This window comes from Zootoca vivipara, chromosome 7, assembly GCF_965207765.1.
Source record: "Zootoca vivipara chromosome 7, rZooViv2.hap1.1, whole genome shotgun sequence".
NCBI classification, from domain to species: domain Eukaryota; kingdom Metazoa; phylum Chordata; class Lepidosauria; order Squamata; family Lacertidae; genus Zootoca; species Zootoca vivipara.
In genome coordinates this window covers 41,850,089-41,869,729 of record NC_142590.1, presented here as the reverse complement: position 1 = coordinate 41,869,729, position 19,641 = coordinate 41,850,089, and the positions used below count along the sequence as shown (strand labels likewise).

Below are 19,641 nucleotides of genomic sequence, written 5' to 3'. Positions count from 1 at the left end.
GGTCCCCCCCAGGTGTCGGTGACGACTGGAAGCCTAAGAACTCAGTACTTTCCGAGCCCGTTGGTGTGAACACCTCCCCCCAGTCCTGCGAGCCCCCCCCCTTCCGCCTGGGAGGACGGGAATCCTAAAAAGTCCGTGGCGTCAGAGCTGGTGGGGTAAAAATGTTCTGCCAATCTGCTTCTTCCTCTGACTGGGTGGATCTCGGTGACGCCCATACCTCGTCCTCTGGTTCCTCAAACTCCGCTTCCCAGCGCCATGGTGAACTGCTCTCCCGTGCTTCCTCCCCCTCCCCCTCCCTTTCCATGTGCCAGGGCTTGGGTCTGTGGGGAAAGAGGGCGTGAAATTCTTCTACCAGGAATTCCTCCTGTATCTGAGTGGCTGGGACCCATTCATTCTGTGACGGTGGAGCATCCTCCCATGCCATGAGGTACTCCAGGCCCCCCACCCCTCTCCGTGAATCAAGGATGGCCGTGGCCTCATTGAGTTGCTCCCTGCCTTCCCTCTCCCCCCCTCCCTCGGGGGTTTGTTCGCTGTCTCGGAGCCTGCTGCTTTCCCTGTACGGCGACAGCAGCGATCTATGAAACACTGGATGCACCCTCATGTCCTCTGGCAGTGCCAGCCTGTATGCCACCGGGTTTACCTGCTGCGTGACCGCGAAAGGGCCCAACCTTCTGGGTGCCAGCTTCTTGCACCTCCCTCTGGTGGGAAGGCCCTCCGAGGACAACCAAACCTTGTCCCCCACCCTGATGACCTCCCCCGGTCGCCTGTGGCGATCTGCCCCCTTTTTGTACGCTTCCTTAGCCCTCTCCAAGTGTTCTCTGAGCTGCTGGTGCACAGTCTCCAGCTCCTCTGCCCAATCCTCTGCCTGCGGGCCCTCCTCCTCCTCCTCCCCCTCCCTCTCCGGGAAAGATCTGAGGTCGCGCCCGTAGTTGGCCTTAAAGGGCGACACCCCTGTGGAGACGTGCACCGCATTGTTGTAGGCAAATTCTGCCAGTGGCAGGCGATCCACCCAGTCCGTTTGCCTCTGGCTGACGTAGCATCTCAGGTACTGCTGCAGAATGGCGTTGACCCTCTCTGCCTGTCCATTGGTCTGCGGGTGCCGAGCCGTCGACAAGCTAACCTCCACCTGCAGGAGGTTCATGAGCCGCCTCCAGAACCTGGAAACAAATTGGCGGCCTCTATCCGAAATAACCCTTAAAGGTAATCCATGCAATCTGAATACGTGGTCAACAAACAGTTTGGCTGTCTCTTCTGCAGAGACCGCCCTGGCACACGGTATAAAATGGCACATTTTGGACATAAGGTCCACCACCACCAACACTGCGGTCTTGCCCCTGGACGACGGCAGGTCTGTGATGAAGTCCATTGACACTACTTCCCACGGCCTGTGCAGGGTGGCTAATGGCTCCAGCAACCCTGCTGGTGCTGCTCTGACCACCTTTGCTCGTTGGCAGGTGTCACAGCCCCGTACATAGTCTCTAACATCTTCCCGCACCCCTGGCCACCAGAAGTGTCTCATGACTAGGTGAGCGGTTTTGTCCCTTCCAAAATGACCCGCCGTTGGTTTGTCGTGCATCTGCTTGAGGACCTTACGTCTAAGCTGGGTGGTGGGCAGGTACAGTGCACCCTTGTAGAAAAGCAGCCCCCTGCGGTCTGTGAAGTCTTTTGCCTGCTCCCTCCCCCCTCTCAGTTCTCTGAAGATGCGGGTGGCAAATTCATCAGCTGCTGTCAGTGCTGTGAGTTCTGCCTCGCTCACCACTGCTGCTCCGCAGGACCATGCTGATGGGGGGAAAATGTGCCTGGGTGCTGGTGGCAACTCCTCCTCCATGTACTCTGGCTTGCGGGATAGGGCATCCGCCCTGACATTCTGCTCCCCCGGGATGTAGTGGATGGAGAAGTTGAAGTTCGAGAAGAACTCTGCCCACCGTATCTGCCGCTGGTTGAGCACCCTGGCAGTTCTCCAGAACTCCACGTTCTTGTGGTCTGTGCACACCTGGATGGGGTGCTTGGCGCCCACCAGGAAGTGTCGCCAGTGCTGGAACGCAGCGTGGATCGCGAGAAGTTCCCTATCAAACACTGTGTAGTTGCGTTCTGGCTGGGTCAGCTTCCTGGAGAAGAAGGCACAGGGTCTCCACTCTCTGTTGGCGTCCAGTTGCAACAGAATCGCTCCCAAAGCCTTGTCTGAAGCATCTGTCTCCAGGCGTAGGGGCGCATCCTGCACCACGTGGAACAGGTGCTGGTCTGAAGCGAACACCCTCTTGAGGCTTTCGAACGCTGCTTGCGCCTCCGGTGTCCACCGGAACTTCTGCTTGCCTCTCAGGCAGTCGGTGATAGGAGCCGTGACACGAGAGAAGTTCTTGATGAACTTCCTGTAGAAGTTAGCGAAGCCTAGTAGGCGTTGGGCATCTTTGCACGTCCTGGGGCTGTGCCAGTCCAGGATGGCCTGCACCTTGTCCTTGTCCATCGCCAGCCCCTTGTCTGACAGCTTGTAGCCTAGGAAGTCCACCTCTTTGGTGTGAAACTTGCACTTCTCCAGCTTCACATACAGGTGGTTCTCCTTCAGGCGCTGCAACACCTCCCTGACATCCTTCACATGCTGCACTGGGTCATTGGAATAGATAAGGATGTCATCCAGGAAGACCAAGCAGTTCTTGAAGAGGAGGGACCCCAGGACGTGGTGCATGAAGGCCTGGAAGCATGCTGAGCCCCCTTGCAACCCGAAGGGCATCACCAGATATTCAAAAGAGCCCAGAGGCGTGAACATCGTGGTTTTCCATTCATCGCCTTCCCGGATCCTGATCAAGTTGTACGCCCCCCGTAGGTCTAGCTTGGTGAAAATCTTGCCCCTGCGTGCCGCTGTCAGGAGATCATCCACTCTGGGCATGGGGAAAGCCACTGGCTCTGTCACTGAATTCAGTCGTCTGAAATCCACCACAAGACGGCGCTGTTGCGTGTCTTTCTTGTCCACCCAGAAGACCGGGCTGCCCCCTGCTGCCTTGCTTTCTCTGATGAACCCCCGCTTGAGGTTCTTGTCGATAAAAGCGCGCAGATCCTCCAGTTCCTGATCTGACATGGCGTACAGCTTGGCTGGGGGTATAGTTGCCCCTGGCACCAGGTTGATCTGGCAGTCGAAAGGCCTGTGTGGGGGTAGGTGGTCGGACTCCGCTTCGCTGAAGACCTCCTGCAGGTCCCAGTACGGCTTGGGTATCGCCTCACCCCCTTTGACGTGCATGGTGGCCACCGTGGCTATTGGAGGCCCCTCCCCTGGTTGGTGCTGCATGCAATGTTCCAGACAAAAGTCCGACCCAAACGTGATGCATCTCTGGTGCCAACTGATGGAGGGGTCGTGGCGCGCCAGCCAGCTCATGCCCAAGACGATGGGGGGGGTCTGAGATGGTGGTGACGTTGAATGCCAGTGTCTCAGAGTACCTTCCCACCGTCATTCTCATGGGGGGGGTTTGATGAGTGATGGCCCCTCCCAGCAGCTCCCTGCCGTCAATGGTGGCTACGTGCAAGGGAAAGTCCAGCTGCAGAAGCTGTATTTGGTGCTCTTCTGCAAAGTTTCTCGAGAAGAAGTTGGCAGATGCACCACTGTCAATTAAGGCGAGGACTGTCAGGGGATAGCCATTTGGGAGCGTTAACATCACTTCTAGAACCACTCCTGCTCTGGGAGGGGTGGGCTGGCTCTGCTCCGCGCTGTGCGGGTGGGCGGGCTGGGGCTGTTGTCTGCTGACTGCGCCTGGCTGCTGCCCCTTGTCTCCTGCAACCAGGCTTTCCCGTTTCCCTGCTGTGGTGCTGCGTCAGAGGGGGAGGGCACAACCGTTCCCGCCTTTCCTTGCCACTCTCTGCGATGTGGGCAGTCTCTGACGAGATGCTGGGGGGAGTTGCAGAGAAAGCAATTCCCGCCCCTTCCCTCCTTGCGTCTTGTCGCCGCTGGGGTTTGAAAAGCCCGCGCGCGCGCGCTATCAATTTGCATGGGTTCCTGGTCCTGGCTGGTCCCAGGCGTGGCTTGGAAGGGTTGTTGGGGGAGTGGCTTCTCCTGCGACCGTGGGAACCAAGCCCGCTTTGCGCGCGTTGCTTGCTTGTCGTTCCACCGGGATTCCTGTCTCACCCCCACCGCCAGAGCCGCTTTGCTCAGCTGATCCATATTACTGGGCTTTGGACCTCTCGAGAGCTCATCTTTCACATCCTCATTCAACCCCAGGTAGAACGCCGCTTCCATCGGAGGCGAGTGCAGTTCCCACCCCAGTCTGTGCACTAGCATGGTGAATCTCGCCCAATATTTGCGAACTGTCATTGTTCTTTGCCTTAAATTATGCAGTTCCTCCTTGGTCTGGTCCATATGACTATCGGACGCATACATAGTTTTTAAAGCCTCTAGAAATAGTTTGACATTCTTCATGCAAGGATTTTTTGTCGCGATTAATGGTCTTAGCCACTCCCTGGCTGCCCCTGTAAGGTGTTCCACAATAAACGCTACCCTGTGTTCATCATCAGGGAACTCATCATGGTGCAGCTCAAGAGCATACACGATCTCAGTCTCAAAGCCATGATATTCCCTCGGGTCTCCATTGAACTTGCTTACTAGGGTCCCCGCTCTCCTTCCCGGCAGCACTTGGAGTTGGGGGGCCCCTCCCGCCTTGTTTTTCTCGGCATCCAGCTTGTTTTGGAGCTCTACTGCCACCGCCCTTAATTGCTGCTCTTTTTCCTGAAGCGCTCTCACCTGTTCCGCAAGTTGTAGCCGGTCCTCCTGGACCTTCTTGGTTTCTTCTTTAGCTGCCTTTAATTCCCCCTGTGCCTGCAGCGCCAGTTGCTGCAGGTCCTGTTGGGCTTTCTCCGCGATCTGCCGCCATTTCTCCGCCTCTGACGCACTCATCCCGGCAACTCCAAAGTAGCCCAAAAAAAGATTCGGAGGTTGCTGTCACAGTGGCCGGAGCGGGCTACTTCAGAGTAACGACTCTACACAGCTCTGCATTTTATTCTTTTATTGGTGCTGCGTATTTACAGTGCTAAAGTCATTGCTATATACACGGAGCCATGTGTTCAGTCGGGTTCAGAACCTCCGAATGGCTTTTGGCGCGTCTTTCTCCAACACAAAAGCTTTGGCAGACCCATCCTCTTTCCCCTCCTCTTTCTGCGTAATTCCGGAGTTGGGGGGATGGGTCTCCCCCCCTTATTTGCCCCTTCCTGTCCCACCTGGGACCCTGGCTCCTCTACCTTGCCTGAGCCTCGGACACGACTTCCTGCTTCCCCACTGGAATCGGAACTCTCTCTGCTTTCCCCTGTGCTCGGGGATGGGCTTGAACTCAGGAGGGGAGGGACTTCGCGACATCCCCTGTCCCTCACAGGAAACTTGGGAATCTTTGGCTCATTTATTTATTGTGATGAATAGCCTAAACCTCTCCCCGCTGCTGTTACTAGGTAAGATTTCATCGTCTTTGTGCTTTAGGAGAGGACTTCACACTTTTGTCTCCATTAACTGAAAGTCAATGCTCAAGTAATTAATGTCTAAGGCATTTTAAGAGTTCTGCATAACTTTTCCTTCCTAACATTATTTTTAAAAGCTTTTGTTGCTTGCAGTACAAAAAAAATTCTAACAACTTCTCAGCTGTCTAATGCATTTACAATTGCTAGAGGAGTACCACATTGCTTTAACATACGTCAGGAAAGTCACTCAGAAATGCAGGGATTCTCCAAAATTGTGATAAGTCTTTAACTATCCATACTTTAAATGTTTGCTAGCATATCATCAGATGTTCTAGCAATTATCATGGCACTATGTTGCATTATTCTGGAGCCACAAAAGGCAAACAAGCAACTGAACCTGGTCAACCTGATTTAAAGAGAACCAATCAATATTTAAAAAGTCTAGCTCTCTCAAGACTAAGGCCAATACAGTCGTACCTCCGCTTACGTATCCCTCCGGTAACGTAAACTTTGGGATACATAAGTGGCAAACCCGGAATTGTATTTCCGGGTTTTTGCCAGGCACCATGTGCAGAAGTGCTCTACCACCACGTGCACAGAAGCGGTCTCTCCGGTTGCGAAAACAGACCAAATATATATTACATGAAAAGAGTAATTCTCAAAATACACTTCACGCTGGAATATATTTTCACAAGATCACAAGTTACCAAGGTATAAATTTATCAGATTTCAGACTCTGGTATGTATTCGTTTCTGCCTCAAGGAATGAAAAACCATTCAATATCAATTAGGGTGAGCAAAGCTGAATTTCCTCCCACCTGGAACTCAACCAGGTTTTATGTGAAGAAGAGAAGTGAATATATGGCAAAGCATTCTGGAGAAGAGCAAGGCAGGGAAATTCCCCTTCAGAAGGCCCACTAAAATGGGGGATTATTAACTGACATATTTAGTTTTGTAAGCAGCTTTATTTCAGCACAGTTCACTATCTTAAGATACCACCAATTATTCCAATACTCAAGGAAAAAATCTTGAGCATGGTGGAACAGGTATACCTTTGAAAAATTAGAAACACACAGCGACTGAGTGGAAGTCATTACGGTGTCATTTTGCACATCAAAAAGTCATTTTCAAAGCCCTCAGTGACTTCAGGTGTGCAGGAACAAGACCCAGTTTACACCAGCTGAGCCCTAAATCAGTGAAAGTTGAGAACAGCATGAATGGCAGGCCCTATAGACATAAATATTACACTTGCACTCTCTCAGTGGACTCTGACAGCTTTAACATTAGGCTCCATCACACAAAGAACAGTGGTTGTTTATTTCTGACAGCTACATGATTAAAAACCAGTAAACCAGGAAGGCTACAGCAAAGTCTTTTTTTCTTTTTTTAAAAAGATGTTAGGCTTCTTAAAAAGAGGTGCATGTTTTTAACACAATGATAAATCACGTTTATGACAAAATCTGTCAAAGGTTCACAAACATTCATTTCTGTATCACTGTGTGGTAAGAAGGCACAAGATTTGATCCACAGGGTTCTAACAAATAGAAGGAATACTTTACAGGTTAAAAGCTCACACTGCAGCATAACTTCATACCTTCCCAATTCACTTCTATATACAAAGAACAAAACAAAACCATATTAGATCTGAAGCATCTAGAACCCTTGATTCATCAGGAATATTCCAAATGGGTAACATAGTGTAAATAGTGAAACCAGTATTGCACTTATCCAGCCAATTTGTTCCAGATGAGGGAATGCGATTTAACTCAGTGCCCCCTTTCTGCTACAACTTCATCTTGCATTTCCATGTGTCTGGACCAGAGTCCTCCACTGAAATGAATAGGAAGCACCTTCATCTGACAGATTTGCAGCTGTCCAACCACACATGGATTCTTGGATCGGCATATAGAAGTTCCAGACTATACCAAATCTCCATACCTTTTTGGAAACCCCATGGCATTCTCAACATTATTTTCAAAACGAACCCTATACAAATCCAATTTCCAAACGGGCTGAGCTAAATCCGGATTGGCTGGATAAAACCAGAGGTGTCAACTTGAATAAAAGATTGCAGGGGTCCAGGTAAGCCCCGCCCTGATAATCACTCACATGACACAGTGCATATACACTATTTGAATGGGAATGCCCATAAACTTTGTGGGGGGAGGCCCCCTCAAATATTTTTTTGTAGGGGCCGAAATCCCAAACTGCAATATTTGGGCATATCTAACTGCAGATCACTAGAAGCTTCTGACCAAGGAGTTAACCACTCAGGGTGACTTCATCCACCATATCTTAAACTAGCCATTGAGAATTTCACCATTATTTTGTTGCTGTGATTTGGTGTTCATCTGTGATAAAGATCTTGTGATTCAAAGGCATATTATGATTCCATACTATAATGCTATTATTTCCATTTGGTAAATTGTTCTCTCCATCCATTCTCTGTTGCACTTACATGAAAACTGCATCGAAAGTGGCTAACTTGTTCATCACTGCACACCACATGTGTTTAGAAATTTTAAGATACTTAAATCCACAAAGCATTTGGGATTCCTTTTACACTCCTTTCAATTTCTGAGCTCATGGAGCACATTGTCAACACTTTTTCAATATAAGGAATTGCTGCTTTATGCTGATTACATTTTTATATTGTTTGCAGAAAATACCATGCCTGGCAGGAATTTTCGCATGCTGCAACACTACTTATTTATTTTGGAAAGAAAATATTTCTTCTCTAAATTCCAGCTCGCTCTTCATTGAACCAGTTTTTTCTGCACTTGAGTAGACAGCTCTTTTTAAGATGCAAAATGAAGCTGGTGGAATTGTGCCATCTCATGCCACCAACACACCACTTTGTGGATGAAAAAAGATAAGGAACAAGCACAGAAAAATGCTATTTAAAGCACTGCTTGGGAACTTAGACATTTGCATTTGATAGAAGGGATTTAAATTGTATTAGAAGGCAAGGTGCACTAAACAATTACTGTTTATTACTATGTTGGTTCATTGCCTGAAATGTTACTTATCACACCCTGCAAGTCAAAGAGGAGATGGAGTCTGCCCTATGCACATTGCTGTTTGCCAGCTAACAGAAGGTTAGCCAACCACAGAAAATGATTTGGGGATTATACATGGGTAGGGGTGAGGAATTTCTACCTGCTTTTCATATCTCAAATAATCATTCATATGCAACAGACTGTATTATTCTACAACTTTTAGAATTATATAATGAACATGCCCAGGGCTTGTAGGCAGAGACAGGTGGAGCACACAAGTGAGGCATTTAGAATAAAAAGGGATATTTGTGGGACCAAATATTATGGGCAGAAACAGGTGCAGCTTCACCCCAAAATGGTGAAATAGTCCAAGTGTTCCGTCAGCTCCTGCGGTTATAAAAATACAAGGGGAAAGATCCATTCCTGGATGTTTGGTGATGCTCCTCTTTTGTCTTGACATCTATCACTAGGAACTCAACCTATTGCGCAAAGTGATTCTTAGGGAACTACTGGAAAGAGTGACCAGAGAGAGTACCATTGAATAAAGTGGGACTTAGCTCTGAAATAAGACTACATATGGGGTTGCACTATTGATGTAAATGGCCACTCAAAGGCTGCAATTCTAAATACACTTACTAGAGAGTAAGCCCCATTCAACACTTCTGAGTAAATATCTATAGGAATAGGATTGTGCTGTAGCAATATTCTATAACAGGCATAGGTCCTGTTAGGGAAGATGGGATTTGTAGTCGCAAAACATCTGGAGGGCCGAGTTTTGCCTATGCCTGTTATAGAATAATGTCCTACACCTCTGTGTGTAAGTCATTCTGCTTCAATTCTGAATTGCTCTGCTAGTGTGGAGGAGGAGTTGTGCAAAAGCCAAGGAGGAGGGGGAAGGTACCAGACAACGTTAGCTCTCCAATGCTTCAATTGCATAGGCGAAAAGCCACAGCTTTGCCTTGCTACAGCGAAATCAGTACCCTGTAATACCAATAACTTACTCTCATCTCAGCTCTAGCTACAGCTCATACTAAAGGAAGACCACCATGCTCAACAGGCCTGAAAGCAAAAGGGAAAGAATTACAGTCGTACCTCGAGTTACGGCCACCTCGGGTTACGAACAACTTGGGTTATGAACGCCGCAAACCCAGAAGTATTTTCGTCACATGCGCAGAAGCGGTACGCGCGGTTTGCGCATGCGCAAAGTGTGGAAATAGTGCTTTGCGCATGCGCAAAATGGTGCTTCGGTTTACGACCAGTTCAGGTTACGAACTGCATCCCGGAACGGATCGTGTTCTGTACAGTGGTACAGAGGTACCACTGTAAAGGGTCATACAGAGGGGACAAGCCATCAAACAAGGTACTCACGATACCTTCCCACCTCTTGGCATTAATTTGTGTAATGATAATTTGACACTCAGGGCTTTTCTGTTCACATAATAATTTTAATAATAATAATTTTATTATTTATACCCCACCCATCTGGCTGGGTTTACCCAGCCACTCTGGGTGGCTCATATGTATCCCAAGATATGCATCCCAACCAGACATTCCAAAAGTACACTGCATGACCTGTATGGATCATAAATAATTGCTGGCTATAATGTTTTGCTGAGTTTCATCCACCTTTCTGTAAATTCATCCATATGCTGGAATTACGAGTTTTCTGTGTCAGCTACACTATCTCCTGGTCCACCCGCAGGCACAATTCAAAGTGATGGTACTTACGTAAATGACTTCAGACCTGGATAACTGAAGGACCACCTTCTAACACAGGATCCTGCTTCAAAACTGCATTTGTTATTTTAGGTACCTCTCTGGATCCCACCACCATCCAGCACGAGATGAGTGATGGCCAGTAAGGGCCTTTCTGAGTTGTGGCATTCGGCTTATGGAATGCCATCTCCAGGAAGGGTTGCCTGGCACCAAAGCTGATGTCAGTCTGGCACCATAATTATTCTTATGTTGAGCGCTATAGAAGATTTGGAAAACAAATAATAAATAGTGCCCTGTGATTTCCACTACATGCATCCTGTCAGTTTTGCTGAGGGGTGGTATAAAAATACTTCTAACGGGTTGGACTCTCAAGTCCCATCAGCCTCAGCTGGCTGGCTAATGGTCAAGAATGATGAAAGTTGCAATCTAACAACACTTTCAGGCCTGTAAGTTACCTGCCCATGCTTTAAATAAATAAATCAGCATCTGACAAAATGTAGATGTCTGTACAGAGCTGGCAAGAGATAGGAGACTTTCTGAAAGACACAATATAAAATGGAGATAGGGAGGTGGTAATATTGTGCATTGCGTACCCCTCACACTGTTTCCAGATACATCTGAAACCACCTTTGGGCATCTATTATTTCTATGCTCTAATGATATAAGTATTCCAAAAGGAGTATGTTTACTTCTTTTGAAAGGAAGTAGAAGCCAAACACCCCTGCCTCTATAAATTTCTGGATGCTTAAAGAGCAGGCAGCCTGCCCTTATTTGTTAGCATGGGATATACTCAGTGGAAGGCTGGAAAGGTTTCTTCTCAGGGGATGTTTCAAAACTGCTGGTGAACATTTGGTGGCCTTTAGAAGAGAGATGCCCGCTCTGCCAATGCCGCTCTGCCAATACATCCCTTGAGCCTGTAAGAACAGACTCCAAATTTGATCAGTTTGAGGTGCAGAACATTCATAATGTTTGCATTTGGGTGGGTGCACTAGCTGATATGCTAGAAGCCTTGCTCTTTTTCATATCCAACAATGCACTGATATATCTCTGATGCAGTTTGAAAGGACACTGGGTCCTATTTGATCAAGGGATGATTGGGAGCAAATATAAGGGAAGTGATATACTGCTGACATAATTAAGCTAAAAGAGGATTACAAATAGAACCATAATGATTAAAAAATAGCAGAGAGAAAGGAGGAAGATGTAGTCCATCGGTGTGGAGAAGACTGACAACAACAACAACAACAACAACAACAACAACAACAGCAACAATTTCGCAGGCAAAAACACAAAAAAACCCACTTGATTTTTACAACAAAATATGGAAGGTCTATTGTTCACATGACAATATTTCAAGTCTTATAAAACAATTCTGAATACTGTATTAAGCTTCTTATGTTCACTCTCCCTCATCCCCAACTCTCATATGTCCTGTAGGTGGTGGTGGTTATCCCAAGTAGGCATTATCATTATTATTGGCTGTTTGTATTGATAATGAATACAATCTCTGCTCCCGATAGCAACTTCCTCACTATTCACAACAGTGAACTTACACAATCATCCAGTACACCAAAGTCCATGGTTTCCCCACCACTTGCCCAGAGACCCTTGCAAGATCCACAGATTTTCGGTGACATGCTGAATGATATAACACCCCTGAAAAAGAGCCCAACAGATACTTTTCAGTAGCACAGTACTGGAAACACATTGCAACCAGAGATCAACTGTTCCCACATGTGCCTCTATTAGTGCTCTAGGCAAGACACATACCTACATGGACAATGATGTAGTGGAGATGTGTGTGATGTATCCTAATTCAATTGGAAGTCAGATGCTTTAGAAACAGGGAGCCAAAACTACTAATATGCCTATAAATCCCAAAAACAAACAATGTATCCTACTTAAAACCCTCCAGATTTTATTTATTTTCCTGTTGCGAGTCCCAGCCTCAGAATTTCACAAACTCATATAAAAACAGAGAGGGAGAAAAACAAACAAACATTTGTTAGACACACAACATTTTCATTAAAAAGATTGATCTTTTATACTGTTCATTTTCACCTGCATCACTATCAGGAATTTATTTATTCTTTGATTTTGATCCAGAAGCTTTTCGGTACATATTTCGGTAGATTTTCTGCAGACTGTCTTCAAAGATTGCTCTGTGGGGTTTGCTTTTATATTCTGCAGATTGACTAGTCCAATAGTCATCATCATCCAGTTGAACCATGATGCTCTGCCGTATGGATGAACTAGCAATACCCAAAAAAACCAAATACACACCAATTAGAATGTGATCTTTTGAAAATGGAAAAGTGAAGGGCATTTATTATTAGATTACTCTTTAAGTAGCATAGGTACGTGAGTGAAGCCTGCGAGGTTTGTTTACATAGCTATTTCCAAAATAGACAATACTAAAAAACAACAACCCTGTCCTGGCTGCACTTCCTGAGTATACTGCATAGTTGTCTAATAATATAATAATTTGTAATTATAATATAATATAATATAATATAATATAATATAATACTGTATAGTTGTCTCACCTCAGAAATATATTAGATCCTTCTATAGTTTCATAAATATGGAAAGTGACTGTACAGTGTCAGTGTCATTTCTTTGTATGTGCAGATATGTTTGTATTCACTTTATTAGTTTCTGATACAGTCACTTTGTCAATCACCTATCTATGAGCCCAAGATTATGTTTATAGGTTTTGATCCACCCAGTCTTCCTACACACACCTGGCGGCTTCTGAGCTTTTTCTTCATGGTGAGATACTGCACCACTGAATTAAGTTACTATTTGGACAGGGCTGGTTATATTGGTCTTCCACAACAACCACTCTGATAGACCCTAGCCACATGCCTGCTATAGTCACCTACCCTAATGGTATGGAATGCTACCAGGTCAGAGTTTTCTCCACTGCTCTCATAAAAAAAGATGCTCGTCATTTCGACTAGTAGATGAGTCGGCATCTCCTGGATGGCTTTCACTGGTCAAGATAAATATCATACCTGCTTGAGAGTTGACTGTGCCCTAAGCACCTTGTCAGCATTTGAGTGCAAGACCCACTGCTTGATTCAAATACCAAGTTTTCCATAATTCTGTCCCCGACCTCAAATCTAAGCAGCAGCTTGGAACTTAAGTCAGGCTGAATGCAGATTATTTTGAAATGTAGGTGATATGCTGCCTGCTATGATGCAAGTTATGATTTAGCCTTTAGATGAGAGACAACTGAGTTGACCAGCAGATTAGTTTCATTTTGCCCTGAGGGGAGCAGAGAAGAAGCTGATACAGCTGCTTCTAAACTGTTGTTTTGTCTATTTTATTGTAGCCTTTTTATTATTCCTTATTGTGCCAATAATCTTATGTGAGGTCCACCTATTTAAGGTACTGTATCTTAATACCATAAATAAAACACACACACACACATATATACATATTTTGTGGATGCTAAAGTGGATGAGAAAAAGGAACTGTTTATCATTGCTATATAGCCATGAAACAATCCTTTTAAAGAAAACCATGATAAAACTCCCTGGCTTTAGCTTTATATTTGAAGCCCAGCTGACCATGTACTACTTATTAGTAAGGTAAAATGCAGTGAATGAAGGGAAAGCAGGAGCACAGTATGAGGAATAGCACCCATACTCTGGTTCCAAAAAATCCAGGCTTTTTCACCTAGAACCACAGTCATCATGACAGCCTGAGATATGCTCATGAAAAGTGGCAGCACTTCCTGTGATTTTCACGTCAACATACTGACAATGTCACACATTTTGAGCGTGCTCACTTTTGGTGTATGGCCATTAGTCATCCCTTCCTCATAAGAAATTCAACAGTGGAACGGACATACCGGTAGCTACATCCATGTTAGAAAAACATCAGTCTGCTGCCTTAACTGGAAACTATCCTGACAAGCTGAGCTGAAGTGATCTGGGGATTACATGCACAAATCATATTAAGAGCAGGGTAGCTGCACTCAGCTCCACTTTCGGAAATACCTGTCATACACCTGTCACATACTTTTGTTCCATCTCCTTTAGAGTCCCACAAGTTCCTTTCAAAGTCACTTGCACTTTAAATATTTCAGCATCACGGACCTTCTGTGCAGTCCCAATGGTTTTCAATCATTTACTTTAGTGTGAACATTTGGTCAGCAAAACTACATTCTCCTCTGAACTCTGCCTTGGTACAGTTATTTATGAGGACACTGGCAGACTTCAAGCTGTCAGAATGTCCTTGAGTCCCCTTTTTTTATCCCCAACTCTCACGACTGCTCTACAGAATGTGATGAACCCATCAATGCCCAGACCCTACTTGCATATGACATTTCAAAGTCCATCGTTTTCACTAATGCTGCAGCAGTAGTTGTTGCAGATTCTTTATTCATGCCTTTAGGTCCCCAAATGATCCCCGTGTCCCAAACTATCACCAAACATATGCACATAGCTTTGCTTGCATCAGCTGACAAGACAAGGCTTAGAGTATGAGAGGCAGGGGAGGTGTTGACAGGATAGTAAGAGAAGCAGCCCTGGCTTCTCATTATTCTGGCAACATGAAAAGGAAGAGAATAGGGGCAGATTAAATCAATAGACTTAAGAGTGTCTAAGGGCAAGGCTATGGTGCTTCAAGTGTAAACAAATTCTGTGCATGGAATTGTTTAGAAAGTTATACAAGTCTAGTTCACTTGCATAATTTATTCCAACTGCAAGAGGCATAGATAAGGAGTATTTTGGTAACAACTGCAGTGACAGCAGTGAATGGAAAAGCTAAGTATGGACTAGGACAAGGGGGTATAATAGGAATAGGAGCTTTACCTGCTCTGAAAATCACTGTGGCTTAAACGCACTCTGTCTGAAATGTCTCTCTTCTTATTGGAATCTTCTGTCTTACTCGAGTCTCTTGTCTTAACAGAATCATCTTTTGACAAACAACTCTCATCCTAAGGAATCAATACAAAGATGATAATCTCATGTGATTGAAAAATGTAGTCCTTAAAAAAACGCAATTATATATGTGTGTGTTTGTGTGTGTGTATTTTAAAAAATTAAATCTTGATCAAAATGAACACTTAACAGCCATCAGAGACATGAAAACAGTGGCAATGCAGTGTAAGGTAAGCAAACGACTGGCTCTTCCATTGACATGTGAGGAAGGGATGGGAACAAGAAAAAAGAAAGGTAAGGAAGAAAAGGCAGCATGTGGAAATGGGTGGCCAGAGGTCACCATGTGATCCAGTTGAGGACCCAAAGATACAAGGGGCTTCACAAGCAATTTCTACATAAAGACATAATGTCATGAATAGTTCCATAACAGATACAATGTTCAATGGGAGCAATTGTTCATATATGTTATATAAGTCCTATTTTTGAGTTCTCCCATGTACTAATGAAGGGAAACATTTTTTTAAAAAAAAAGCGGGGGTGGGTGGGTATTTTCTCCATAGCACTTAGGGGAAAACTTACAAAAGTTAGCCTTTGCCTTGCACTGTGAGTCCTTAAAATATTTCTCACTCGTTTATGGATCTCTTCTCCATTTACTGTTGCACTCCAGCCAGAATGAAACCTATAATCAAAAGAGAAAAGGGGAAGATTTTAAGTTATGGGTAACGTTTGATCTTCAGAAATGGCTGCAAGGTCAAATGGTTCTCTCTTATGATGGCCTCATTTTAGCAATTGTAAAACTTACTGTTAATTCCAGTAACATATAGCATATATTCTGGAATATATGCTACATTGGAGGGATATATTAAGCAAATATTGATTTCTGCAGATTCATTATCTAAATTTCTAAAATATTCAAAAAAAAAGAATATATATATATCGTAAGTATTGATGTTTACTAAATTAGGGGGCAAAGAGATGTACAGCACAATGCTAAACATGGTTACCAAGCAGTAAGTACCACTGATTTCAACATGACTTTGAAGCCAAGTGTGCTTCATTTTCCAATTATCTGATGCATTCTATTGGTCACAAACTGAAACTTCCTGTAATTGTCACAACATTAGCCCTGAGAGGGACAAAGTGAGGACTAATATCGCCCCTTAAAACAAAAAACCCCTGTAAATCCCTATGGACATTTCTTTAGTGAAATGACAAAATAATCCACTAGTGTGCGCTGTGGCATAAGAAATGTTCACTGATAACACACACCTCAATTTTCTACATTCAAAAATTTAGGTATTAATAAAAACAGTATCAGCTCCTTTTTAATTGTCTAATTTTAGACATAACTATAAAACCTAATCCACACTTTAAGCCATTACATTAATATTTACACCACCCAAAGTCACCATACAACAAAGCTAAAGCTAAAATTTAACACCCATAATCTAAATTGAAACCATTTTATGATGTGCAACTCCTACTGGAGTTATTCTCTGATGCTCATTTTCAAAAAGCAATTTCTTAAAACTATAAATAAACAGAATTTCTAAAGCAAAAAGATTCAAATAATGCTTGTGCAAAACCACCAACTTCCTACATATGGGATTAAGGTGTTGGTGGTTTCTTGCAGTGCTGCCAGAAAGGTCGTATTATTTCACTCTGACAAAACCAAATAAACTTCTACAACTGTATTCTTTGTCATACTTCCAATTTTCCTCGGGACCAGCAAACATTCTGCAGTTACATCAGTTTAAATTGTTTATCGATTCCAATAGATTGTATAAACACGTTGGATGTATAGCTCGGTGACCTAGAGTAAGCCAGATCAATATAGAACTACTCATAATTCATTTCAAAGATGCTATGTCGAGAGCAATCAACAGAACAAACTATTTTCTGTTGTAATGTAGCTAAAAGCATTCCCACCCCTTCATAACGACTTTTAAAAAATGATAAGCAGGGTTGTATTTTGCAGCAAAAAGAATCAAGGAACAAATCTAGAAATCTTATCAATGTGGCCAATCTAAATTTTACATATTCATCAGGATAAGGTAGACAATTTAAGTGAAATCCTATTCATGTCTACTCTGAAGTAAATTCAAAATGAGTCTTACTCTCAGGTAAGTGCCTATATGACCTCAGCCTCAGATGTACAAAAAATAAGATTTGTCCACATGGACTATTTAAATAGAAGCTTACCACTCTATAGTTTGCAATGGGTACTGGTATGTATTTTCAAAGAGACGGCATTTCTAGCAATAAATGCTCAAATCATCTATTAGCAAGGAATACTAATGTATCTCATATCAACAAAGTTATTATAGGCACATTCTTCAAAAACCATTTGTGGCTCTTAATGTAGTGCTTTACCCCTGCCATACTGTATCACAACAAGAAGTGCAATTGCACTTCTGTGGCTTCCATGAAGAATTTATCAGTTTCAAAAGGCAGAGGATTTGTGCTGAGAGGAGAAGGAGGAAAAAAACATACAAGGACAAACTATCACAGGGTAAAAATCAATAAAGTACTATAGTAGCAGATGCACATCTACTGAGCAAGCAACTATTGTAGAAAGGGCGGGGGGAGAGAAGGGGAGAAATTGCTCCATGGATAACTACAACTGCAAAAGCTAATCTCTGAGAGCTTACCAATGCAATTATGCTCATTAACAAAACCAGATTTAATTCAAACGTAATATGGCCTAGCAAGAGTCAGTCAGTACACATGGAGTACTTTTAGATGCCAAGAAATTAGTCCTGGAATAATCCAACAGAAAACAGCTATATCAAACCATACGAAATCAGAAACAATGCAACTAGAATTAATAGATCAAACAGAGATTAGATAAAATGAGGTCGCTCATGAATTTAGGCCTGATTTACACATTAGGCTGGACTTAAGGAGGGAACACAGGAAATTAAGACTCCCTGTGCCTGCTCAGGGGCCTCCCACCCTTCACTTTGTCCCATAATCCTAGAAAGGAAAGAGATTCTGATACTGTTTCAGATTCACCCTGGTCATTCTTGCCAGAAAAGGGATGTCGTTGTACTGCTTGTAATTTTCTTTCTGGAGGTAAATGCAGTTGGGTGTGCAGTGGAAAGAGTGCTGCTAAAAAGAAAAGCTTTTCTACAGCTTTCTATCTCCCTGTCTCCCTATCAACAGCATGCTACAGCTTTCCAAATTAAGTACAAAATGTTTACCAGCCTGAACACCTGTATTTAAAAGAGTTGCTCATGGCTTGGATATTGGGCCTCCCCACCAAACTACCCATCCAGAAGGTAGCCAATGCCTCCCCTTGCCCACAGAACAATGGGCACTATGATGGAAAAAATGTTCCCAAGTGCTTGTGGATATCCTGCACTACCATACCAGCTCTTGGAAAGTTGTATGAACAGATCACCTCTGGAAAGCATTAAAAACACAAATGGAGGCTGCCAAACCTACTGCCATTTCGAGTAAAATCACTCCATCTGTTTTGACAAATCTTTCACAGTAGTCTGAATATGAAAGGAAGTAGGTTAGAGCATCTGACATACAAAGAATGATGTGGTGAGCATTACAATAACCAACCTTCTCAAGAAACACTTTGGAAATCTATTGTTCTGACCTACAGCAGACAAGATCAAGTCTTGATGAACCATATCAGACAAGTTACAGAGGCCAAGAGTAACTGCTCGTGATGAGCTGCACCTTTCCGTTTCTCTAGGCCAGCCAGGCAGTTTTTGATACCTGTCAACTGCAGAACAGACAAGGTCACATCATGCTGGGTGAATCAATCCCCAAGATATGCAGTCCCCTATAACAACAGGAAACTGTAAGCTTCTCTCTATGCCTGTATCACCTCGTGGAATCATTGGCACTCTGCTCACAGCTCCATCTCAATGACTGAGATCTGTAGCCGAGAGAATCCATTTTCTAGCTTACTGAGATGTCTATACGTAAGATGGATATCTGTATCAGACTGCCTTATTTGTAGCTCAGACTCTTATTGTCTTCTAAGGCCACATCTTCACCTCAGTTGCTGCTATTCGGAATCAGCACGAAACAGAGAAGAGCATTGCATGCTTGTTGTGGGGAAATCTTGAGGCAGGACTCCTTTTACAGTGGTACCTCGGTTTATGAACACAATTGGTTCCGGAAGTCTGTTCATAAACTGAAGCGTTCATAAACTGAAGCAAACTTTCCCATTGAAAGTAATGGAAAGTGGATTAATCCGTTCCAGACGGTCCGCGGAGTAACCGTTCATAAACTGAAGCGAACTTTTCCATTGAAAGTAATGGAAAGTGGATTAATCCGTTCCAGACGGGTCCGCGAAGTACTTAAACTGAAGCGTTCATAAACTGAAACATGGGTGTAATTGGTTCCGGAAGTCTGTTCATAAACTGAAGCGTTCATAAACTGAAGCGAACTTTCCCATTAAAAGTAATGGAAAGTGAATTAATCTGTTCCAGATGGGTCCGCGGCGTTCATAAACCGAAAATTCATAAACCGAGGTGTTCATAAACCGAGGTTCCACTGTAGTCCCATTTCAAACACAGCCCAGATTCATCAGTAGGGACCTTTCTGGCCTCTCCTTAACTGGAAATGACCCAGAGGTCAAGGAA

General features: G+C 44.2%; 1 protein-coding gene across 3 annotated transcripts in view; it reads right to left on the bottom strand.

Moving 5' to 3' along the window:
* Positions 1–11,444: 11,444 nt before the first annotated feature.
* The window catches only part of SPATA6 (spermatogenesis associated 6), a 28,613-nt gene continuing 20,416 nt past the window's right edge, over positions 11,445–19,641 (bottom strand). For 2 of the 3 annotated variants that reach the window (XM_035123721.3, XM_060276917.2), the window contains 3 exons: positions 15,614–15,713; positions 14,966–15,090; positions 11,445–12,394 (listed from right to left, as the gene is read on the bottom strand). In XM_035123721.3, coding sequence (XP_034979612.1) covers positions 12,223–12,394; positions 14,966–15,090; positions 15,614–15,713 — 397 coding nt within the window. In that variant the 3' untranslated portion in view covers positions 11,445–12,222. The remainder of the gene's footprint in view (positions 12,395–14,965; positions 15,091–15,613; positions 15,714–19,641) is intronic. The other variant, XM_035123723.3, reaches the window with a different exon arrangement.